At 36.0% G+C, this 26,071-nt stretch overlaps 1 protein-coding gene across 3 annotated transcripts in view; it reads left to right on the forward strand.

Annotated features, from left to right (window-relative positions):
• The window catches only part of GPATCH8 (G-patch domain containing 8), a 107,683-nt gene that overhangs the window by 22,391 nt on the left and 59,221 nt on the right, over nucleotides 1-26,071 (forward strand). The window contains exons 2-3 of one of the 3 annotated variants that reach the window (XM_040640511.1): nucleotides 4,761-4,835; nucleotides 12,892-12,964. In XM_040640511.1, the coding sequence (XP_040496445.1) occupies nucleotides 4,761-4,835; nucleotides 12,892-12,964 (148 nt within the window). Of the gene's footprint in view, nucleotides 1-4,760; nucleotides 4,836-12,891; nucleotides 12,965-26,071 lie in introns of those variants that run through there. The other 2 variants (XM_040640513.1, XM_040640512.1) reach the window with 2 other exon arrangements.

Here is a 26,071-nt window from a genome sequence, read left to right on the forward strand (position 1 = left end):
TGGGATCGAGCCCCACATCAGGCTCCTCTGCTATGAGCCTGCTTCTTCCTCTCCCACTCCCCCTGCTTGTGTTCCCTCTCTCGCTGGCTGTCTCTATCTCTGTCAAATAAATAAATAAAATCTTTAAAAATAAAAAATAAAAAAAGTTTCAGATGTCCAAACAAATCATGATTTTATTTTGTTTTTATATTTCAACATTTAAAAATGAAAATTATATATTTTTGAATCAACACCACTTTAAAATTTTAAAATAATTTCATGAGAAATTTATTTTGAATGGTGCTGATTAAGCATTCAAAGATAAACAGAAGGGTTGTGATTTCCATTAGAGTATTTGAATCTTAGGGTATTAAGTATAAAATTCAAAAGGAAAAAAAACGTAGTTAAAAACAGGGCCTCCTTTGTATCTCTTGTCTCTTAGGCACTCAGTTCTCTTAGAGTTAATCTCTAGTATCAACGTATTCTAGAGCTGTCTATGCATGTTTTTTAGTTTTATTTATTTTTAAAGATTTTTTTACTTATTTGAGAGTGAGTGAGAGAGAGCACAAGTCGGGGGAGGAGCAGAGGGAGAAGCAGATGGCTCCACCCCTGGAACCCCTGGATCATGACATGAGCCAAAGGCAGACACTTCACTGACTGAGCCACCCAGTTTATTTTAATTTAATAAATTGTACGGTAATACTTTTAAAAAAAATATTTTATTTATTCATTTTAGAGATAGCGTGAGCAAGGGGGAGGAGCAGAGGGAGAGGGAAAAGCAGACTGTGCACTGAGCTTAGGGCCTGATGCAGGGCTTGGTCCCACCACCCTGAGATCATCACCCGAGGCAAAATCAAGAGTCCGATGCTCAACCAACTGAAGCCACCCAGGTGCCCCTGACTTATTTTGATGTGTAGTTCTATGAATTTTAACACATGTATATATTCATGTAACCACCACCAAAATGTCTTTACACAACAGATTTTAAACGTTTTTAATGCTTAAATATTTTAAGGGGAGAGATGTAGAAATATTGGCTTTACCTGTTCTTTTTCATTTAAAAAAATGAAAGTATAATTAAGATATAGTGAAATTCACTCATATTAATGTACATATTAGTACAGTTCATATTAGTACAGTTCCTTGTGTTTTAACAAAATATCATGTAACCACCAACACAATCAATATATAGCTCCTGGAAACCACTGATCAGTTTTCTCTGGTTTTGCCTTTTACAGAATGCCATGTAAATGGAAATTATACAATAATTTTTTGAGTATGGCTTCTTTCACTTAGCATAATGCATTTGAGATTCATCTGTGTTATTGTTTATATGAGTAGTTTGTTTCTTTTTATTGATGAGTTCAGTGGTCGTTGTGTGGGTGTACCATGGTATTTTAATCTGTTTCCCAATTGAGGGACATTTGGTTAGTTTCTAGACATTTTGCAAGACAGGATTTTTTTTTTTTTTTTTTGCAAGACAGGATTTTGTGTGAACATAAGTTTTTCCTTTTATTTGGGTAAATACCTGGGGACAGTATTGATGGCTTGTTAAGTGTGTGTTTTATTTATTTATTTATGTTTAAAGATTTTTACTTATTTGAGAGAAAGAGCAAGGGGGAGGAACAGAGAGGGAGGGAGAGGGAAAAGCAGGCTCCTTGCTAAGCATGGAGCCCATGTGGGGCTTGATCCCGTGACCCTAAGATCCTGACCTGAGCAGAAACAAAGAGTCTAAACCAAGAGTTGGTTGCTTAACTGGCTGAGGCACCCAGGTGCTCCAGTGTGTGTTTAATTTTTTTTAATGTGTGTTTAATTTTATAAGAAACTGCCAAACTGTTTTCTAAAATGGCTGTACCATTTAATATTCCCACCAGTCATCTGTGAGGGTTTCCATGCAATTTCAGCAATACTTAATATTGTTAGTTGTTTTTTTTTTTTTTTTTAAGCCTAATTTTAATAGATGCATAGTGGTATCACCTTGTGGCTTTAGTTTGTATTTCCCTGATGATTAATGATGTTCGAGTATTTACCATCTGTATGTCATCTTTGGTGAAGTGTGTTTAAATCTTTTGCCTGCTTTAAAAATTGGGTTTTCTTATTACTCTGTTTTGAAAGTTCTTTGTGTATTTTGGATATACAAGTCCTTTATCAGGTATGAGAGTTGTGAACACTTTCTCCCAGTCCAGTTTTTCAATTTTTTTCTTTTACAGATTGTGCTTTTGGTGGTGTAGTTTAAGAAACCTTTATCTAACCCAAGATCACAGAGATTTTCTCCTGTATATTTTTTTCTAGAAACTTTATAATTTTAGGTTTTACATTTAGGTTTGTGATATGTTTTGGGTTATTTATTTATTTATTTTTACTATGGTGTGTGGTATAGGTTGAGGCTCATCCTTTTTTTTTTTTTTTTTTTTTTGCATATGGATACTGAGTTCTAGCACCATTTATTTAAATTGCTATTATTTCCCTATGGAATTGCTTTGCACCTTTGTTGAAGATCAGTTAATAATAAATGGATGGGTCTTTTTCTAGACTCAAACTGTATTATTATTAATCCTGTTTTGTATTGTGTCTGATAGATCCAGAACAGATGTGAAAACTTAGCTGGCTGTGTTTAGAAATTTGTTAAGCATCTCATTTGGAACCTGTCGTTCCAAATCTACAGAAGGATTTTCTAAAATGACTAAGTCTGGGGCACCTGGCTGGCTCATTTTGTAGAGCACGCAACTCTTGATCTCGGGGTTGTAAGTTTGAGCCCCACGTTGGGTATAGAGGTTAATTAAAAAATAAGTAAAATCTTTAAAATGATTTTAAGTCTACAGATGAAAGGATTTTGCTAATGATTCATTATTTATTTGGGAAAATTTGAGTGATTTCTTGTGTAGTAAGGATGAACTAGAATGGCTTTTCCTAGATGTCCATATTCTTTCTTGTAGAGTTACTTGGTAGTTTTCTCATAATATCTGCAAGTGTTTGTGCTTTTAGTATATCATCTTTGATAGTGATAAATTGGGGGGCAGTTCTCTTTTGATCTAAAACATGGTTGTCCTAAGTTACTCGAAAGATTTACTTTCAAAATTGTGTCCAATTGTTGGTAGGACGAGATTTTATCTTTAAATTATATAGAGCTGTGGAGTGAAAGAATTATTAGATTTAGTGGGACATTGTTCTATAATGTGAGGTTTTTGAGTTAATCTAAGCATTTGGATATTTATTATTTGGGAATTTTGAAGCGCTTTGCAGTCAACACCTTGTAAGTAACTGTTTCTAATCTTTTAAATGTTGCTTTAGAAGTTAAAAGAAGAGGCATGTGTTAATTTTAAAGAGATCGTTGGACAAAATATTGGCGATTAAGAAACTTTCAAGATTTACAGCTATTTTTTTCATTTTTAGCATTTGTTGATGATTGCTTTTCCTCATTCTTGGAATGCCTGCTCTTCAGTTTTTAGGATTTGCATTTTTTTCTTCGGAAAACCCATTTCTGTTACTTGTTTCTTCTTTTGGAAAGACTACTGCACAGTTTTATTTTTATTTTTATCATTTTTAGTGTGGTAAAATACAATATAAAAGTATCATTTTAAGTATTTTAAGGTATACAGTTCAGTGGCATTAAGTACATTAACAATGTTGTACGACCGTTGTCACCACTACTTTCTAATTCCAGAATTTTTTTTTATCACTACCACACAATTTTAGCACCTAATTGTTCTCTAATGTTTTGCCACCGTATTTTTAGGGTTATAAGAGATAAATAAGATTTAGTTTTGTTCTTAAGGACTTCACAGTCTGATGAGGGAAGCAAGTAACCTAGTGTTTATGGTAGTGGGGCAGATTGTATGTTTTAGAACTCTATCATTAAGTTTCATTTATTCAACTAAAATTTTACCTTGAAAAAGTAAAGTAACTTTTTGTTGGGTTAACATTCAAGTTGTCCTACCACTCCACACACTGAATTAATGTAGGCTCTTTAGTCTTTTGATTTAGGTCGGTTGAGGGCTTGTAAATTATCATGCCCTCTTTTGTAAAAAAAAGGGAACCAGAAAATTGGTATTCTAATTTAAAGCCCAATTATGAGATCTTCTTTTGTGATGGAGCAGGGGGATGAGAGAAAACCATGATTAGAGAAAACTTCCTAGTTGTCTGCACTTTTCCTCTGTTGAACTGTTTTTGACTTACTCTAGTTGTAGTGACTGCTTGCTTGATTATGGTCAAATATGGTATTATACAGACATGTTTCTCTCTCTTGGCAGATCTTTTGAGGAATAGCTGTATTTGGAATAATGTGTCAAGAGATTGTGTTTTCTAATTCCTTGAAACTTGGGAGTTAGCACTTAAAGTTGAGTGTTTTAGCAGTTTTAGTTAAAAGCAATGTCATCAACATTGGACAGTATTATAGTATAGGTTTTATTTTCATTCTTCTATTATTTATTTTATTTAGTACAGGATTGTTTATGAAAAGTTAAACATGGATCTTTGTTTTTAAGATCCTGCAGTCTTCGTAATATAGTCAGTGTGAGAAGAAGTTGATAATCCCAGGTGCTTTTGATAGTATTTTAGTTAGCAATTTCGGTGTTTGCCGTATAGGAAGAATTCATATTACTAGGCCTAGACTTCTCTAATAAATTATTTTTATAGATTTAGAAAAGTCTGAATTTGTGGCACAGTTTTGACTGTCTACTGAAAAAGAATGAAAAGTCAAAAATAACCCCTATTTTGATTGGATTATTAGTAATTTTGGCATTTATCACTTTTGAAAAATAACTGTAGTCTTGTTTTTTCAGGGTAATCACTTTGATCAGTATGAAGAAGGACATTTGGAAATTGAACAAGCATCACTTGACAAGCCTATAGAATCGGTAAGATGATCAGTGCTTAATTTTGGGTCATAGGTAGTGTTCGTGTGACACTTGATGTGAATGAATTGAAACTTAAGAATAATTTACAGTACAGTTTAGAACTGTTTTCTTGCATGCCCCACAATAATCAAATAGAGTTTGGGATGTTATCTAATATTTAATATTTTGGGAAATCAGTCTGAAAAATCTAGAAACAATTTAGAATTTGATGGAAAAATATCATTTTGGCCCATACTGATATTCTGTTAAGGATAGCAAGTTAAAGTTTAGTGTTTTTGTAAATTGAATAAAGGAGTAAAATGTATTTTGATCCTTTAAAAGCTTCACCTTTCTTGGGCAACACAATCACGTGTGAAATGTTCCATTAGGAATAGTTAAGGACTAAGATATTTACCAGACACTTGAGAAAAATGACAAATTGGTAGCTTAAGTAGAAGTCTGGTTTTTGTGAAAAGCTGATTCTTTCTATCTCTTTACATGGCTTAGTTTTGGATGTTGATATAAAGTAATAGAACAAGGAGATTTATTTTCTTGACTTAATTTTTTTAAAAAATCTTAATTTTTGAACATTATTTTCATTTTGAAAAGCCCTTTATTTTTAAATTACACAGTTCATTGTTAAAATGTCTAAACTTGTCAGTATTGTCAGTATTTAATATATTTGTGCTTAAGTGTACATATTTTAATAAGGATTTCAGTGAGTTACTGGTAAACTTGAGCAAAAATGATCAAAGAGGAAATCTTAATCTTTATAGCAGTCAAGACCTCTCCCTTTTCCTTTTAAGAAACACTAGCTTATCCTCCCTCAGGTAAATAAGGCAGTTTAGAGAGCACAGATATTTTAACTTTAGCTTTTATTTTCAAAAATGTAACATAGTAAAGGATCAACATATATTTATGTTCCTAATTAGGTTGGTGTTGTGTGTGTGTTTGTGTGTGTGTTTAGATGTTTACGGAAATTTACACAACTTGGGGTGTTCGACATTTTTCTTCCACAGCAGTTGGCCCATATTAGCTAAGCAGCCATGATCTGGTTTGTATTGCACGGTCTGCCTTTTTTTAATTTCTTCTCTAGGGTTTCTTTCTCCCCCACCTCCCCTTCTTATTTCTGTTCTTCTGGTCCAGTGAACACTGCATATAGTACCTTCTGTCTTAATGTGCTGGCATGATGCTAGACTTAGGCATGGCAGTAATTGATGACGCATGTGATAATGCTGCAGAGGGAGAATTCATATCTGATATTGTGCTGAAAGCCCAGTCTTGTGTTTGATTTGAGGATAAAATGCCAAGTCCACATTGCTAAGTTAAAAATCACTGAAGTTTGTGCCTTGTTCTTTATCATCTTGGGAATTATTACAAGGCAGAATTTTATAATGAAGTCTGTAAGCTAGCTAGATTAGTATTTTGTACTTGAAAAATAATTTAATTTTTCCATTTTATTTAAATGTTTCTTTGGGTCATAGTTTAAGAACAGATAGCTATCAGAAGCGAGACCCAAGTACCATATCTACAAGGTACATGACTAATAAATAAGCTATAATTCCGTGGGTACTCTGACTCAACAGTAGTAGGAAATTTAATTAGACTAAATAATTTGCATTATTACTATACTCAATAAAGATTTTTTAAAAACTCTAAAATTTAACATTTCTAAAGCATTTTAGGGCTACATTTTAAAGTTTTTGGAAAATTCTTTCCTTTGGCGTGTGAGGCTAATGCTGTTTTTCTTCTCACACTGTCCAGGATTTTTTCCAGCACTTGTCATAGGAAGAATGCTATCAGAAGACAGTCTGACTGAGTAATCATTGTTGGATAATCTCAAAGAGTAGGAGTGGAACTGATATATGCTCTATTTATTGAGTAGTATTATCTTCTCCACTTAAAATAATGAATGGTATAGTACTCAGACTGGAAATTTAATTTTTTTTAATAAATAAGTGTATGTTCAGAGATGTATATTAACAAATTATACTTCTAATGAAAATTTACTCCTGAAACAGATAAATATTACTGATGTGGTAGTTTAGGTGGGAGGAGGAGGAGCTTCAGAGTCTACATTGTGTTAGATAGAAATGGGGACACACAACAGGAGGGATTTTATTTCTCTTACCAAATCACTTGGGGACAAATTGAAAGTTTTTAAAGAAAGGTTTTGAAGAAATTTTTGCTAAAACAATTGACATGGAAGTTGATAGTGTGGTATCAATTCCCCTCTCCCCCTCCCACCCCCTTCAAAAGGAAGTGCCCTATCACCTAAGGAATGCCCACCAAATAAGTAGATTTTAGTTATATGGCTGGCTGGCTATATTGAACTCTCTTGTTCTTAGGGGGAAATGGCATTGCTTCTTACACATAGAAGAGTCTCTGCTGAATTAAAATCTTTCTCTGCAGCAATATCTATTGAGAGGTGCTGACTGTTTTGCTACAGCATGCAACTCAAAAGTGGCTGGAAATATGCAGCTTTGGGAGTCTACAGATCATTGCAGGAGCTAAAGGTCTAGTCATTTTTTTTTTTTTAAAACAAAGGTAATCTGCAGCAGCTGGTAACCGTGGAAGTCTCTGCACAGGTTTGTGCCAAGAAATATGCCTGTGTGAAGGGTTATTGTGAGTATAGGATTAAGGTCTTTTCCTTTGGTAATAGGGTAAATTTGTTGCAAACTGGCAAGATGGGGAATGAAATACAAAGACTTAATGCATTATGCTTTTAGTAAACTTCTGAAGCCTAGATTTGTTAGTTTGATGATACAGGTATTTCCCTTTCAATCAGGAAGTGTGGAAAACACCTCAAAATCCAGCATTTGTGAAGTATTTTATAATCTTTGTTGAAGTTTTATTTCCCCTGCTTTATTTCAACCAACCAGATATCTTTCAATGAAATTTTTGGTTAGGAATAAAACTTTGTTCTAAGAAAATTATGAAAGAATTACCAGACAACTTGATTATCTGAATTACAGGGAAGATAGAAAGTATTAATGTTTTACCTTTATTACAAAACTTTTTAGGACTTGAATTTTAAGTTATTGCTTAAAAATTATTAAGTCCCAGCCATTACAGTTATATTCTCTACATTCTTAATAAGGATAAAATACTTAGAAAACAAAACTTAATCTAAAGCCATAGCTCAGTCTAGAATTCCACCATAGTTCCAAGAACTGGTTGGTGTGATTTAGGATATATGGTTTTTTATGACCTTTGTCATAGATTATGAGAAATAAGATGAGGGCATGATTATAAGCTATACAGAGGCAAAATACCTGCGTCATAGTAAAATATGTTGTCACAGTTGCAGTTGGAAGTAGAACTGCCATCAGCCATTAGTTTGTCTTTGTTTTACCTGATAAAAATCCCGTCTTTATAGTTCTTAGGTTGATGGAGCAGTTTTAAAAAATTAATGTAAGTTTTCAAACTCCAGTTGCTGATGTTTACTTTGCTCATGTAGAGATTTAGAAGTATATGTATAATTGAGTTTTGTCATGTTGCATATCTGTTTAGATCTGTGGACTCCACTAGTTCCAAACTGTAACTATAAGACTGCTGATTTGACATTTAGCAGTGACCATATGTGGACTGCACTATAAATAATGTGCTTCTTGGAGCTGAATGGTGTAGCATTACTATATGGCTTTTCTCTCTAGTCTTCATTGTGTCATCTGTAGTGAGCTATAGAATTTTTGTTTCGGGAATTTTTATAACTTGTTGTTTGCATGGGTTCACCTAGTAGCATTTGGTTTTTGCTTATAGAGTCTTTTAATACACAATCAGCAAAGCTTACAATCCACTCAAGAGACTTACCATTTTTGTCACTGTTGAAAATGGGCTAAATGGTGTAAATTGAATGTGGCTGTCAACTAAAAGAAAATTCAGTGTGGAGTTAATATTCATCCAGTCACTGACATAATTGTAGTATAGTTTTCTCTTGAGACATGATATTTTATTTCCTGCTATAAAAACTGGAATCAGCCTCTTAAGATAAAGTAAATTTTTATCTGTGTTTTGGCAAGGTCCCATTTTACAGATTGGTGGTGCTGTTGCCAAAATGGTCCTTGTTACTATGATGGAATATAGCTTTATGGAGCAGAGACAATTTCTTGGGAAAATTTTCTACTTGGTAGTTAATAAATACAAGTGTTGAGGAATGACTGAAACAATAATGAGGTTTTTGTTTTGTTTTTTCTGGTGTTGTGTTTCAGCATGTTGATAGTTAATAATACATCTTGCCTTCAGAGATCTTCCCATTTAAAAATTATATTCTCCTTTCTTACACATATAATAGAAGGGAACAAAGGTTAAAAATACAGCATTTTAGTTATATATTTAGAAATGGAAACAAAAAAAGGCCAACTGAAGTAATAGGTGTAAAAAAGTTTGGGTTTTCAGTTCAGTTTCATGGTTTGACCAGAATTAAGGAATTTATCTCTAACCAAAGAAAATGCCCCACTGCTACCGTTTTGGTGTTGAGTAGAGAGAGAACAAATAGCTTGTGGGAACTCTATGATAAGTGGAAAACCAGTTTTTTTTGCCTGCTTGGGCAAAGCTCAGTTGCTTTATCAGTTAATTTAAAATTACTATTTGCCTTGGGGCGTCTGGCTGGCTCAGTTGTTAGAACGTGCAGCTCTTGATATTGGGGTCATAAGCTTGAGCCCTACATTGGGGGCAGAGTTTACTTAAATAGGTAGGTAAGTAGGTAGGTAGGTAGGTATTTTCCTGCAGTTCTTCCATGTGCATTTAATTTATAAACAGCCTGTCATTGTCATGCCTGTTGTTAATTATAAACCAGACAGTGTTAAAAAAGAAAAAAATTTCTATTACTTATTTTTGGTTCTATGACATTATAAATAAACCTCAAATTATATATTTTATTTTAAAATAAAAAACTGAAAGATTTTTTAGTCACTACTATGGTGACTGAAATAGTAAAATGTTACTACTTTAGAAGTAATTTTAGTGCTCATTGCCCTTGTTATGTCTAGATTACCTATTTGGGCTTTAAATTACTTACTCCAGTTTATTGTTTTAAATAACATCCATGGGAATAATTAGCAAAATCACAACTCCAGACAGAGAGAGGAGATTACTATTTTCACAGGCATATGAGGGGGTCCCTTGTTCTTTCACAGTGAATGTTCAATGAACATTTTGATCATTTCAGAGATAGGCAAGTCTGCTTTGTTCTACTTTGTTATGAGGTATTTTGGTGTGTCTTCCTTGTGTTGTCCATCATCTCTAAGCCTATTGGATTTTTGACGAGTGTTTATAAAACTTTTTTTCTTTTTTTGGTAGGAAAAGGGACCATACTGAATACTAGCCCTTTCTGCAGAGTCACAGAGCTGCCTTTTTTCCTCCAAAAGCAGGTAGTCTGGAATGATAGGAAAGGTCCACATTTTCTGTATTAGTCATTCACTTAATCTAGGAGGTTGGTAAGGGGAAGAGGTTCTGGGAGAGGTATGTCCATTGTTTCTGTTGCCTTTGTTGTAATCATAAGGACATAGAGTGGCATGGTAATAATTTTAATACAGACCCTGACATCATGTTCCTTACTCATACTTAGGAATATAAATTTAATTAAAGAACAGTTTTCACCTAAAGTTTGAGAAATGCCACTATAATTTTGAATCAATAGCTTTTTTTTTTTTTTTGAGGTGACAGCCATCTTGAGTGGTTTTGTAAAAGTGGTGCTAATGTGTATAATCCTAAAGTTTTCTTTTTTCTTCCTCTCCTTTTAACATTTGCTTTTCCTTTCACTGTTGTCAGTCACAACACGCTGCTCTTGAATCTCTCAGCTGGTCTTGACTCGTGAATTTACTTAATGCTTTCACTCTTCTTTAGTAAATACAGTAATTGCAAGCAGTGAATTGAAAACAAGACAAAAAAAAAAAACGACCATTAGTGATTGGACAGTTTCTTACTTTGTGTTACATTTAACTGTTCTTTTGACAGCCCAGTTTTTAAAGCCAGGTTCGTATGGAAATGCTTTCACTCCACTTGCACTGCTTTTGGAATAGCATACTGCTTCATCTGTCTGTTTATTTTAGTGCATTCATAATATAACACAGTCAGCATAATGTCTCATCTCCACTTAGCCAAAGATTGAGTTTTTTTAAATAAAAAAAGGGGGCAGCAATTTTTGTCAGCATGGTTTAAGACCCTAAATCTCTGTGCCCAGTATAGTTACAACATTAGCTTATGAAAAGATTAAACAATAATTTAGTCAACTACATAATCTTAGAGTCATTCTGCTATCCTTGTCCTTTCCATGGTTATTCACTTGTAGGAGTTATGATATAAAATAAGGATTTTATGTACAGGTAAGTTTGTATTTATAGTAGTATAATAAAGACCGCTTCATCATTTTCTGCTGACATTACTTATATTAAGACTAACTATTTTTTTAAGTTTATGTGGTGTCTAGTAATCTGGAAGTCATCACTTGAGATTACACATAACCATGGCATGTTCAGATTCTTTTAGTTTCTGGCAAAAACTAATTTCTAGTGACCTTTTTGTTCACCATATTGATTTTGTATCTATATGTTTAAAACAATAATATCTTGTTTTAGAAACAAATTTTCTTTTTTTTTTTTTGAAACAAACTTTCCATTATCATTTGCCTTGTTTTTTATTTTTAAAGAAGTACCCTGCCTGATCGTTGAAATAATCAGTTGCTCAGCCGAATTTTCCCATTTGCAGTTTGCATGTCATAAACTTGTGGAAGGAAATTGTCCACCCTCCCTCCACTTAAACAGAATATTGGGGAGCCTTAATCTTCCTCTTCTAGTTTATTGTCTGAAAAGATTAACAGTAAAATACTTTTTTTCTTCTATAATTCTAAAGAGCATTTTATCATGGAATATGGAGCTAGAAGATAAAAAGCAGTTTAACAGAGATGTTTGATTTTAAATCAGCCATTTATGGCGTTAGCTTTATAGATTGATTCAGGAAATAGATTATTTTCAAATGGTGATACCAGGTTAGTACTATAAATTACATTTTAATGCATATGGAACACTTTTGTGTTTATTTTAAAATGTTTCCCTTTCAATGAGTTTAGCAGCATTTTATCTGATGTAGTTAGTGGTTATTTTAGTTTTGTCTCCATACTTCACAATATTTGTAAAAAGCAAATGGGACAAAGGTATGCAGAGGTTTCTAAGATCCTGAACCCTCACACAGAAGCTGACATTAATTGTTGTTTCTGGTGTCTTTTCATACAATTTACATTGAAATACCTTTTCTGACGTGCTCCTAGGAAGATGAGACATTATGTATATTGGTTTTTTCCCCCTACATGCACTAATGGTTCTTTACTGTTAACTTATTGCTAGGCCTGTTTCATTCTAACATTTTAGCATTTTTGTTAGATTACATGTTGAAATGCATCACTCAGTCTGTGCTTGAGCTCATTTTATTTTTCTGTTTAATCAGTTTAATTTCTTGTTTTACTAACCTCACTGTTTTTTCAGTTTAATATTGGCTGCATGCTAGTTAAATATTTATATTTTTATATATATATTAAAAAAACCAATCAAGTCTAGCCTGGATTTTGCTCTGATTGTGTTTTCATTTCTAGTGGTGGGGCAGTCTTACACTTACAACTTACTTTGTATCATGAAAGCCTGACACATAAACAAAATAACTAAACACAGTGTAGATTTTCTTTAAAAAAAAAATTCTTAAAGTGGTGCTGTCTAGGTGGTGGATATGATTGTATAAGTACCTTGATTTTATGCTTTTTAATGTTAGTTTTAAACTTCATAAATGTATTCTTCCCCTTTTCCCCTTCCCTTTTTTCTCCTTTTTAAAGTGTTATGTACAAAAGTTGCCCAGCACACCATCAGAAAGGACCCTTACCTCTATGTTCTTCCCATATAAAATACTGGCCAGCATTTCTTTTTACATTAATGCCCCTTTTATTGGGCACATTTACCCTATTATTAGCATCCTTTTGCATGCATATATGTAGAATTATCTCTTGCTCATCACCTGTTTAAATGTCACTAGGAAGGGAAGAATATATTATTGGAATATTTTTGGTTTGTCTCTCTGTTCTGTCTGTCAGGATAATATTGGACATCGCTTACTCCAGAAACATGGGTGGAAGCTGGGCCAGGGATTGGGAAAATCTCTTCAGGGTAAGTTTTTTAAATGTACGAAAAGAAAGAAAGAAAGAAAACAATGTTTTTTATTTGATCTTATGCCTGAATATATTTATTGTCTTTTTTTTTTTTTTTTAAGTGTTTGGGCTTTTCCCCCCTGCCTTTTCTCCCCTAGAACAGTCTATATTTTTCCTATAACTGTATTTTAAATTCCTATTAAGCTAATAGTTTGTAAGAGTAAGCTGCTGTGTCATGAATACTTTCAGGTCAAAAACATTGTGTATGTATGGCTCGACTGGTTTTAAATTTTTTTGGTGGGGGTGGTAGGTGGGTGGAGTAAAAGAAACACACAGTCTCAGAGTGTGCTTCCTTTGTGTCATTTAGTGATATTGTATTGTGGCTTCAGTATTATAAAGAAAGCCATTCAACAGCGGAATTTAAGTTTTGCCTTTCCAAATTCTCCCTGAAGCTGGTGATTGCCCTGGATCTTTTTCTCTGCAATTGGAATCCATGTAGTAGTAGAGAGAAGAATTAACCCACATGAAACATAAAATGGAAGCAGAAGTTTGTTTCCTGTGGCTCTCTGAGCAGAGGTCCATTTCTCAGGTTCAGAGCAGGCTCTGGAAAGTATATGGCTTAAAGTTTCCATTGCATTTATTTTTTCTTTTAACTATAGTAATCATTTGGATAAAAACAAAATACTAACATTTCTGCTTTTGAGTTCTTGTTAGTTGGAAACCAACTCCATTCACATTTTAGCTCCCTCATATTCACAAGCTACTGTTCATTCTTTGCAGATGTGAACATTACCTCAGAAATGACGGGAATCACTGCACTTCTACTTCTGGTCATGGGGGGGGTGTCTCATTGTATAAAGGGATCTTTGGGAAGAGGTGTACTTTTATTGACTTATTCTTTGAATTTTGGAAATAGATTTTCACAGTTTGAATGGGAAGTCTAATCAGTTCAGGTGTGTGTGTTAAGGTACACAGGACAGGGCATAAAGCAGGATGTTCAAGTCTTTAAAACCTTTGCTTTTTTTTTTTTTTTAAGGTTTTATTTATTTGAGAGAGAGCAGGGGTGGGAGGGAGGAGCAGAGGGAGAGGGAAAAGCAGACTCCATACTGAGCATGGAGCCCAATGAGGGGCTCGATCTCACAACCCTGAGATCATGACCTGAGCTGAAACCAAGTCGGACGCTCAACTGACTGAGCCACCCAGGCGCCCCTAAAACCTTGGCTTTTTAAATTACAATTCTACAAGTTCTATTCAAATTAGTATTTATTACTAAGCACTAATGTAATCTATTTTGGGGTGGAGATAGAAAGATTTGATTACCATTAAACTTGTTTTCTCAGTGGCACAAGAACTCATTGCAGTTGATACAAAGAATATAATTAAGAGCAATTTGTGTGGCAGAGACCATGGATTTGTAAGAGTCCAGAAGAGAGGGTAATCAGGACTGAAAGGATAGAATTTGTCCCAGTGGTTTACATAGTTGTAAGTGTAGGGTTGAGTTGAATGGAGGTGATTGCTCGGAGGAAGATCTGAAGACTGGATTTGATCTTTCCCTACGATTTTTACATTCCTATTCAGAGATTCCCAGGAGCATTGTTGATCATTACTTTTTGTTCAGGCACACAAGGGAGTAGAATTTGGGGGCGTTTCATAGGGGCTAGCAAATCTGTTTGAATCCCAGCATTTTTCATTTGAAGCATCAGAGACTTTAAAGTACACCTAGCAGAGGAAAAGAGAGTGAGAGAGAGTGATTTTAAGAAAGTAGAGGTAATTGAATACTCACTTGTTTTTCAGTGATAAAAAATTTTAATTTTTACTTTAAGAATACTCTAGGAATTCCTGGGTGGCTCAGTCGGTTGGGTGTCTGCCTTCCTCTCAAGTCGTGATCCCAGGATCCTGGGATCAGGCTCCCAACTCATTGGGGAGTCTGCTTCTCCTTCTCCCTCTGCCATTCCCCCTGCTTGTGCTCTCTGGCTCTATCAAATAAATAAATAAAATCTTAAAGAAAAAAAAGAATACTTTAGAATTTTGGTTGTGTTTTGAACTTTGAACTCCTTGAAAAGAGGAGGTCTTCCTCATATTTTAACTCCGTATCCATGGTTGCAGGCATGGAGTAAGCATTCAATAAATCATAAGACCATTATTCATCCGAATTACAAGGGGAATTTGAAGCCCATCTCTTTTTTTCAATTGTAAAAAACACATAACATAAAATTACCATCTTAACCTTTTTTTTTCCATCTTAACCATTTTATTATTATTATTTTTTTAAAGATTTTATTTATTTATTTGAGAGGGGGAGAGAGAGAGCACGTGAGTGAGCAAGAGCACAAGAGCAGGGGGAGGGAGAAGGCAGGGATCCCGATGCAGGCCTGATCCCAGGACGGTGAGATCATGACCTGAGCTGAAGGCAGCCGCTTAACCAAATGAGACACCCAGGCACCCTTCATCTTAACCATTTTAAAGTGTACAGTTCAGTAGTGTTCACTAAATTCACAATTATTGTGCAAAGCCCATATGTTTTGAATGGCTGGTATAGTATATTTACCCTTGAGAAGAACGGAATCTTATTCTATTGCCAACATTAAAGGCCAAGTTTAATTGTCTTGTAAATGGATCTTTATTTTTTTAGTGTCAGATTCAACAGTGTGCATACTTCTCTTGCATAGTTGTTTTTATAATACCCACATGACCTAGAATGTAGCCACATTTATGGCATGAGGTAATTCATGACAGATTTTTTTTTTCATTGTACCAAACCTTTGCTACAGATAACCGCTGAAGAAAGCCCTGTCAATTTAGTGAAAATGATAATGCCTTTTTAGTATTGCATAGACTAGTGTCTGCATGTAATTTCTGGGCTCAAAGCTTTGTAAATTCTATCCATTCTCCTTTTTATTTGATTTTAGGGCACTAACATCTTTAATATAACCATCCACTAAAATTTAAACCTGATCTCTTCAGGATATTTTGTTAACATTTAAAAATTATTTCAACCAGGGGCGCCTGGGTGGCTCAGTCGGGTTAAGTGTCTGCCTTCGGCTCAATTCATGATCTCAGGGTCCTGGGATGGAGCCCTACTCTGGTTCCCTGCACAGCAGGGAGTCTGCATCCCCCTCTTCCCCTGCCTTTTCACCCTACTCCTTCTCTCTTTCTCTCTCAAATAAATAAAATCTTTTTAAAAATAAAAATTATTTATTATTCATCCAAGGTTTTTACAGAGTGTCAGTCCTTGGAGGCTACAGTGCAAATACCTTGTCACTGGATAGATTGGGGAATAGGGTACACTGACTCTAGAATGAGATTACCTATGGTAGGATAGAAAAAGACTTGTTGAAAATATAGGTTGACAAGGTGTCTGAAGAGAACAACACAGAGAAAGGCCTGTTGATGAGAAGTATTATGGACAATTGCTTATTGTAGAGACAGAGGATGTATTTAATCTGGAATAAAGCAGCAATGAATGATAGTTGTATTTTGTGGCAGTTGGACTGGATTTGTTTCTTGAAATTGTTGTATAACCTTCTGGCAGCTTTAAAATGGAATGGAATGTAGCTCAAAATCTTTATTTTATTTATTTATTTATTTATTTATTTATTTATTTATTTTTTAAAGATTTTATTTATTTATTTGACAGAGATAGAGACAGCCAGCGAGAGAGGGAACATAAGCAGGGGGAGCAGGAGAGGAAGAAGCAGGCTCATAGCGGAGGAGCCTGATGTGGGGCTCGATCCCACAACGCCGGGATCACACCCTGAGCCGAAGGCAGACGCTTAACCGCTGTGCCACCGAGGCGCCCCTCAAAATCTTTATTTTGCTGTGAAATGTTTAGTCAGTAGGTGTAGCCCAGAAGTGGGGTACCTAACTTCCTTTGTTACATTATCTAGATGCTTTCTGAAGATTTGGCTGATTTTCTTTTTTTAATCATAAGCAAAAATTCAGTCCCTGGGAAAAATGGATGGGGTCTGATATTGTTTCATACCTCACTCACCCTGTCTAGAATGTTCAATCAATACCAGACAACCAACACATACTTACTGAGCTAATAATGCATCCTAGCTATACTGGCTGTAAATAGCATAAGCCAGGGACAGAGTAGTTAAGAAATTGTTCCTGTTCCCCGAGTCTTGCTCTTTTAAACTACTGTGTGGATCTTTGAAGGTTTCTTGAGTTTTATACTTCTATGTACTCTTTCCATGCTAGAATTAAGTATGTGATCAATCTGAATATTTAATTGACAAATCATTCCAAGTTCCTTGAGCGTTGGGAATCTTGTCTAGTTTTGTGTAAAAGTACTTGGTGTAGGATGTGAAGACAGTGTGAGCAGCATTTAGAAATATAAGATACAGGTTTGAGTTTGGCTCTGCCACTTTATTTTTTTTTTTATTTTTTATTTTTTTTAGATTTTTTTTTTTATTTATTTATTCAACAGAGATAGAGACAGCCAGCGAGAGAGGGAACACAAGCAGGGGGAGTGGGAGAGGAAGAAGCAGGCTCATAGCAGAGGAGCCTGATGTGGGGCTCGATCCCACAACGCCGGGATCACGCCCTGAGCCGAAGGCAGACGCTTAACCGCTGTGCCACCCAGGCGCCCCTTGGCTCTGCCACTTTAAGTAAAGGGACAAGTTACCATCCCTGAGTTATTTTTTCAGTCCAATAAGTGGGGATTACAATTTTTGCTCATTTATTCACAGTTATGGGGTGAAGTAAATGAATATAAATGATGAAATCACTTTATAGAAACTATAATGCTATGTAAATGCTGATTGCTATTAACACCTCTATTGTGTGGGGCGCCTGGGTGGCTCAGTGGTTAAGCGTCTGCCTTCGGTTCAGGGCGTGATCCCGGCATTCTGGGATCAAGCCCTGCATTAGGCTCCTCCTCTGGGAGCCTGCTGCTTCCTCTCCCACTCCCCCTGCTTCTGTTCCCTCTCTCTCTAGCTGTCTCTCTCTCTGTCAAATAAATAAATAAAATCTTTAAAAAAAAGAAAAAAATACCACCTCTATTGTGTATATTTAGATGTTTTAACTGATTTGGAGATAATTCATCTGTAGGTCTTTTCTCTTCCCTTTTTTTTTTTTTAAGACTTTATTTTTAAGTAATCCGTACAGACCCATTTTGGGGCTCAAACTCAACCCGAGATCAAGAATTGCACACTCACTGACTGAGCCAGCCAGGTGCCCCCATCTTTAGGTCTTAATCAGAAACCTAAATATCATTTAAAAAAAAAATAGAGAAACACTCTCATGCTAGTCTGTATTTCTCGGAATTTACAGTATAGTAGCTATAATGTGCTCAGTATGTGCTAGATAATTGACTTCCGGATCTGTATTTTTAATGGTGTGTGCCTTTTAGGGTCCCTAAACCCCTAATTTTGGTGTCTGTTTCAGTAATTCTGAGGTCATTAGTTATTGCCACTTCTGAGCCTAGCCCCAATCACTAAACAGTGGCATTGGGAAAACTGGATAGCCACTCAGAAAAAAGAAGTTGGATCCTCACTCTGCTACCTTACCCCGACATATATTCCGGATGGATAAGATCATAAGGGTGTGCACTGGGATAATTATTATTTTATTGTATTCTATTTATTTTTAAAGATTTTATTTATTTCAGAGAGAGCACAAGCAGGGACGGAGGGGCAGAGGGAGAGGGAGAGGGAGAAGCAGACTCCCCGCTGACAGGAAGTCTGACTCGGGGCTCAATCCCAGGACCCTGGGATCATGATCTGAATTGAAGGCAGATGTTTAACTGAGCCACCCAGGTGCCCTGATAATTATTATTTTAAAAATAATTTTAGAGGGGTACCTGGGTGGCTCAGTCAGTAGAGTATGCGACTCTTGATCTTGGGGTCATGAGTTCAAGCCTCAGGTTGGGCCTACAGCTACTTTAAAAAAATAATAATGTTGGAATGAGGAAATTTTTAAGTTTAGATGAGATCGGGCATCTCATCGGGTGGTACGGCTGTAGACTTGTTCTTATCTAAGTTTACCCCCAAACCCAGAAGCCATTAAAATAAGGATACATTTTACTATATTTCATTGTAAATCAAAAAGAAAAAACAAACTGGGGGAAATATTCGCAGTATCTCATTATAGACAAAGGACAAATTTCCTTCATGTGTTTATCTGTTACGTGAAGACTTACAGCCTAAAGAGGAAAGGGGAAATGATAGGGACCTTGTTTATTAAAAGTAATGCAAATGATCTTTGTGTGAAAATACTCTCAGTTCTTTTCATAAGAGAAATACACATTTTAAAAACCATAAGGTACAGTTTTTCACTTTTGCATTGGAAAGGTTAAAAAAAATTAGCCTGGTCATATTTTGGGAAAACAGGTATTTACATCATAGCCAGTGAAAATATAAATTGGTAAACCACTGCAGAAAACAGTGTGAATTACTTCATGATTAAAATGCATGTATCCTGAGGCGCCTGGGTGCCTCAGTCGGTTGGACATCTGGCTTTTGATTTCAGCTCAGGTCGTGATCTCAGGGTCATGGGATCAAGCCCTGCATTGGGGGGGGGGGGTCCATGCTCAGCGGGAAGTCTGCTTGGGGTTCTCTGTCTTCCTCTCCCTCTGCCTCTTCCCCCTCAAATAAATAAATAAATCTTTTAAAATAAAATGCATGTGTTCTTGGGGTCAGCAATCCTAATTTTCTGTTCTTCACTTACTCTTTGAAATGTACAAAATAATGTATGATTGAGGTTATTATATCATGTTATTTTGTGGTAACAAAAGATTAGAAACAGTCCACTGTATTTCATTGACCCCAAGGTAAAATTAAATGCATCTTGTTAATGGCATTTGTAGTTATAATTGGCAGCTCTTAATTTCTTTCAGGCATATAAAATATTGTGTTTTGTGGTTAATGGCATTTTGGATTAGAAGAAATGGAATACTAAAATTGTATACAGGGAAACCATGCTGCTTTAAAAGGATTGAAGTAGTTTAGTATGTATTTGGTATATGTAGAACAGTTTCCAAGGTACATTAAGTAGAAACAATGTACAGAACAGTGTGTGGTATATATTAAACTTCCATTTGTGTTAAATTACATACATAGATACACACACACACACACACACACACTGATAGAACTACATCTCCTGCTTAAAATCAATATTTTGTTCCCCCAAATCAGACCACCTACCTGTGTGAAGACCTTAGGTACCTATTTACCATTATTTAAAATGAGTTACCTGTCAACCCCAAAACCCCCAGCCAATTTTCAAAATATAGCTGTACATTTGTGAAATAAAATATTGCTGTGGGGACACTTGGGTGGGTCAGTCAGTTAAGCGTCTGCCTTCGGCTCAGGTCAAGATCCCAGGGTCCTGGGATAGAGCCTTGCATCGGGTTTCCTGCTCAGCAGAGAGCCTGCTTCTCCCTCACCTGCTGCGCCTTCTGCTTGTGCATGCACACGCGTGCATGCACTCTCTCTGTCACAAATTAATACATAAAAATGTTATTAAAATATATATAAATATATAATATATATATAATTTAAAAAATTGCTAAGATACAAAGTGCTTAAACATTTCTTCCTTATTGCCAAATGATTAATATGTTTGTTTAGTAACGTGTCTGTCCCTTTTGTTGATACTTAAGAAGCTTTTCCAAAGTTCTACTAGTGTATGTGGAATGTATTTGTAGATTTCTCGCATATCTTTTTCTTAAAAATGCTGAATTAGATTTTTGAGAATGAAATATAAACATTTTACTATATAAAATCATTGGCTGAATAATATTGTGTTGAGAGCCATGAACTGAGGCATTCTACTATGAAACCTTAAACAGGTACCTTCTGTGAGGTATACCTGTATATTTATGTTTATATTTTCTCTTTTTTTTTAAGATTTTATTTATTTATGATAGAGAGCAAGAGCGAGAGATTGAGAGAATGAGTGGGCGGAGGGGCAGAGAGAGAAACAGACTCAGACGCTTAATCCACTGAGCCACCCAGGTGCCCATATGTTTGTATTTTCTTGACTATGCAGAGAAAAATCCTTGTAAAGGCAGGCTCTGAAGGGAAACTGAGTTGCTTTTTATTGTGTTCTTTTAAAATTTGATGTAATATACTTACATTGCTATTTAAAAATATATAAGTTGGTTGGGGCGCCTGGGTGGCACAGCGGTTGAGCATCTGCCTTCAGCTCAGGGCGTGATCCTGGTGTTGTGGGATCGAGCCCCACATCAGGCTCCTCTGCTGTGAGCCTGCTTCTTCCTCTCCCACTCCCCCTGCTTGTGTTCCCTCTCTCGCTGGCTGTCTCTATCTCTGTCAAATAAATAAATAAATAAATAAAATCTTTAAAAAAATATATATATATATATAAGTTGGGGCACCTGGGTAGCTCAGTTGGCTAAGTGTTCAACCCTTGATCTGAGCCCAGGTCTTGATCTCAGGGTTGTGAGTTCAAGCCCCACATTGGGCTGCACTGTGGGCATGGAGCCTACTTTAAAAATGTATATGTAGAGAAAATTACTTTGAAAAAGAGTAGGAAAAATCAGAGCAGAGTAGTAGAGTAGGGTGTGTTTCTTTGTTTTTATGTATATGTTCCTTCCCCCCCCCCCCCCATGCTCTAGTTTCAGTTAGCAAATAAATGGTGAATAGTTGGGTAGGGCCTGCGTTAGCTAGTAATAGCAGTGTTCTTACTACATTTTATGATTGAAGGAAAACTAGACTTGGATTTATTACAACAGAATAGAAATATGTAGTGCTACATTTTAGACTTACTGGTGCGCCTGGGTGGATGAGTCAGTTAAGCATCAGACTCTTGATTTCAGCTCAGGTCATGATCTCAGGGTTGTAAAATCGAGCCCAGCATTGGGCTCTGTGCTGGGCATGGAGCCTGCTTAAGACCCTCCCTCCCTTAAAAAAAAAAAGAAAAAATAGACTTTATTGTTAAACTAGAATGTTGATCTTTAAAACTTCACTGACTTCCTGAGAAAAATCATTCTTTGGTTGAGAAAAATAAGCTCCCCCCCCTTTTTTTTAAGATTTTTTTTTTTTTTAAGCAATCTCTATACCCAGTGTGGGGCTCAAACTCAACAACCCTGAAATCGGGGGTTTCATGCTCTACTGACTGAGCCAACCAGGCGTCCCAATAAGCTTTCCTTTAATATTACAATGAGAAAGATAAATTTGTGGATAGGGTCTTTGTAAAATCTCAGTTGTTGTCCTTTTATATTACTTTCCCTTTTAAATTTATTTTCCTTTGGGAAAAGGAAATTACACTTAGTACATATTACATGCCAAACATTGATTTAGAATCTAAATGTTTTGTAAATGTTCCACTTAATGAAATAGTATTATCATTTCATAAATGAAGGAACAGTTTGGACAGGTTCTAATCTAAATGTTCCACTTAATGAAATAGTATTAGTATAATCATTTCATAAATGAAGGAACAATTTTGGACAGGTCTGTAGCTACTGAGTCTCTGCCATTCAAGTATAAGCATGACTTTGAAGTCGGTGTTCCTGTATGTATACCTTTGCTCTTCTCAGAAAAAGCTGGTAACTGGAAATAAGAGTAGTTGGGGAAGGGCAGACATGTAGCTCTCCCAGCACGAAGGTATGGATTGTCAGAACGGCTTAGTTATACTTGAACCTGGTCTAGCTGAAGGAGCCTATAGTTGAATTACCTCTTTCCCTGCTAATTAAATGATCTTTGCAGTCTTTACACAGTTGCCAGCAGCAAGCATAATTTTAGTAATTCATGTATCAAATTTGGTAAGGTACACATTGTGTAGAACCTATGACCGTCTGAATGGGATTTTGTTAATATGAACAAGAGGAAGCCCATTTAGTAAATAAAATTAGAATTGGCAGTCTGCAGTAAGAGGTCCGGGCTTTAGGGTTAGATTAAAAAGAAAGAGGGATTGGGGGAGAGGAGAAGGGGAAACGGTGAACTCAAATTCTGTATGGACTACTTGTTTCTTAGTATAGAGATCATCAAATTGAAAGGCTACATCAAGACATTAAGTATATGTTAAATTTGTGGCAAAATAACCAGAGAAGAAGTGGCAAATTTTTCAAAAGACAATTTGGAACAGTTAAATATAGAAAGCTCTTTTATCATTCTAGTACTTTCTTTTTTTTCCTTAAGTGAATCTGGGTAAACTTTTATTATTTATATATCTTTTTGGAAGATTTTGTTAAGTAATCTCTCCACCTAACCTGGGACTTAAATTCATAACCCTGAGACCAAGAATTGTATGCTCTTCTGACTGATCCACCCAGCCCCCCCCCCACTTTTTTTACTAAGAAAACAGAGAGAACTAGTCATAGAAGCAGATTGGACTTTATCAAGGTAGATTACTTTTTTTTCCTTTTTTTAAAATCTAAAGACTTTATTTATTTGACAGAGAGAGGGAGAGAGAGAGGACAAGCGGGGAATGCTAAGGAGAGGAGAGGGAGAAGCAGGCTCCCACTGAGCAAGGAGCCTGATGCAGGGCTCGGTCCCAGTATCCTGGGATCATAACCTGGGCCAAAGTCAGCCTGAGCCACCCAGGCGCGCCAAGGTAGATTATTTTTAAGGAGGCACTGGTGAAGAATTACATGGAGTCATTTGCACATTTATTGAGTATTTATTTTAAAGAGACCATTACGAAGAGTATACATAATATTATAAGATAGTACACTTACTCATAGAGTTTGCTGTTCATTTTAGGAGTTATGGGGGGGAAATCTTAGGGTAAATGCTGTAAGTGCTCAGAAGAAGGAATGACTAGGGAAAACTTCACAGTGAAGTCTTAAGGAGGGAGGAATGGATATTACCAAAGACAGGAGATACTGATACATACAAGGTGATTACTCCATGGCTGGCTGGAGTAGGGAATGCCCGTAGACCTTTCATACTGTTTTTATTTATTTATTTATTTATTTATTTATTTATTTATCTTTTCTTTCTTTTTTTTTTTTTTTACATTTATTTAAATTCAGTTAACATGTAGTTTCAGAGGTAGTTGTTTCAGAGGTAGTTTCAGAGGTAGAGTTGTTATTCATCAGTTGCGTATAACACCCAGTGCTCATTACATCATGTGCCCTCCTTAAGGCCCATCACCCAGTTACCCCACCCCACCCCTTTCATACTATTTTTAGAAGAACCTCTACAAATATTTTTTTTTAATGTTGGACTTTAATATATGAAAGGTGGGGTGGGGGTTGGTTGATGACACAGTTGTTTTGGTTGAAGCAGAGTTCTAGGTCTCCAAGAGCAGTTTGGAAACCATAGTAGAAGGCAGTGATGGGAATTTGGTTTGAGTAGGCACAAACCAAATACTTATTGAGTGTTTACTGTGTGCTTAGCACTTAAATAATTAATTCTTACAACAAGACTGTGAGATAATTGCTGTTATTCTCATTTTGCAGAAGAAACTGAGACTTAGAGAAGCTTACTAAGTTGCCCAAGAATTAGCAACCAGTAAATGATGGTATCGGAATTCAAACATCGGTTTTTTGCATTTCAAAACTATGCTTTTAACTACCCACACTGTATGCAGAAGGATTTAATACTGCTCCAAGTTAGAACTTTATTTTGTAAGCCAGAGGCAGTTTTTGTTCAGAGGAGAGACTTTTATAGCAAAAAGATATTAAAGATAATTTTATCTAAAATTCATTTTACAGATGGAGAAATTTAAGTTTAGGTTTTCAGAATGTCTTTGTGATAGTGCTGAAACCCAGCCCCACATTCTCTGATTTGTGATCTATTGTTCTTTCCAATACACCACCCAGGACATCTGTGGTAGAAGTTTAATACTAGTATGATCAAAGTATGTCTGAAGGTGAATGGAAGACTGTTTAGAAAGTTGTCTGGGTATGAGTTGATGAGGACTTAGAATAGAATGATGGCAATGGAAATGGAAAACAAGATATAGATATGAAGGATGATTAAACAAATCAACCAAGAAGCACAGTATATGATTAGTTCATGCATATGTCTGACGGGCAAGCTCTTGTTCACTGGGTTTAGTGTTAATCCTTTATAATAGCCACTAGCATTTATTAAGTGTTCAGTGAGTTCTTGCATATGGATTATGTAATTTAAATCCTCTTTCAGGTAGATATCATTCCTGTTTTTTAGATGAGGAAATTGATATTATGAGCAGTGCTTTGCCCAAGACCTTCTAGCAAATAAGTGGTAGAATAGTGGTGCCAAAACTATGCTTTTAATCAAGATGCTGTAGTGTACCTACAGTCTGTGTGGTGGCTCACTTCTCTGTTCTGGAAAGATGGTGGTGGTGAGAAATACAATATTACAGAATTGAAATAGTTATTCTGGCCAAAAAAAATTAGAGATAGCTGTGTATGTGATTTTTTTCTTAAGGCTCTTAAAGTGGTTATATATATTCTTCATGATTAACATAAATTTGTGTAAAGTCACTAGAAACTTAAGGCTAGATTGAGTGGTAAGAACTTTGGCCGTATTTTTAGGGATGATTGGTAATTGGTCTCTGGGGAGCCACCCAGGCGCCCCATCCCTTTTTATTTCTTGTATTTTATATTTCTCTTTGCTCTCACTTTAAATTTTTTTAAAGATTTATTTTATTTTATTTTTTTTAAGATTTTATTTATTTATGTGACAGAGAGACAGCCAGCGAGAGAGGGAACACAGCAGGAGAGTGAGAGAGGAAGAAGCAGGCTCCCAGCGGAGGAGCCCGATGTGGGACTCGATCCCGGAACGCCGGGATCACGCCCTGAGCCGAAGGCAGACGCTTTAACGACTGCGCTACCCAGGCGCCCTAAAGATTTATTTTATTTGAGAGAGAGAACAAGAGCACTGCAGAGGGTGAGGGAGAAGCAGGCTCCCTGCTCAGCAGGGAGCCCAATGTGGGGCTTAATTCTAGGACCCTGGGATCATGACCTGAGCCACCCAGGCGCCTTTTTTTTAAGGTTTATTTTTTAGAGCGATTGAGAGAGAGCCCACGGTGGGGGGGGGGGGGAGAGGAGAGGGAGAGAGAGGATCTCAAGCAGACTTCCCCTGAGCGCCAAGCCCCACATGAGACCTGAGCCAGGGTCAGGAGTCAGAAGCTCCTGAGCCACCCAGGCACCCCAGAGCTTCCGAATTTTTTAAAAGGAACCAGAAATCTAGAATTTTTTGGTGAATTTCCTACTTGATAAAGA

The sequence above is a fragment of the Ursus maritimus genome, unplaced genomic scaffold (assembly GCF_017311325.1).
Source record: "Ursus maritimus isolate PB19 unplaced genomic scaffold, ASM1731132v1 scaffold_24, whole genome shotgun sequence".
In the NCBI taxonomy this organism is placed as follows: Eukaryota; Metazoa; Chordata; class Mammalia; order Carnivora; family Ursidae; genus Ursus; species Ursus maritimus.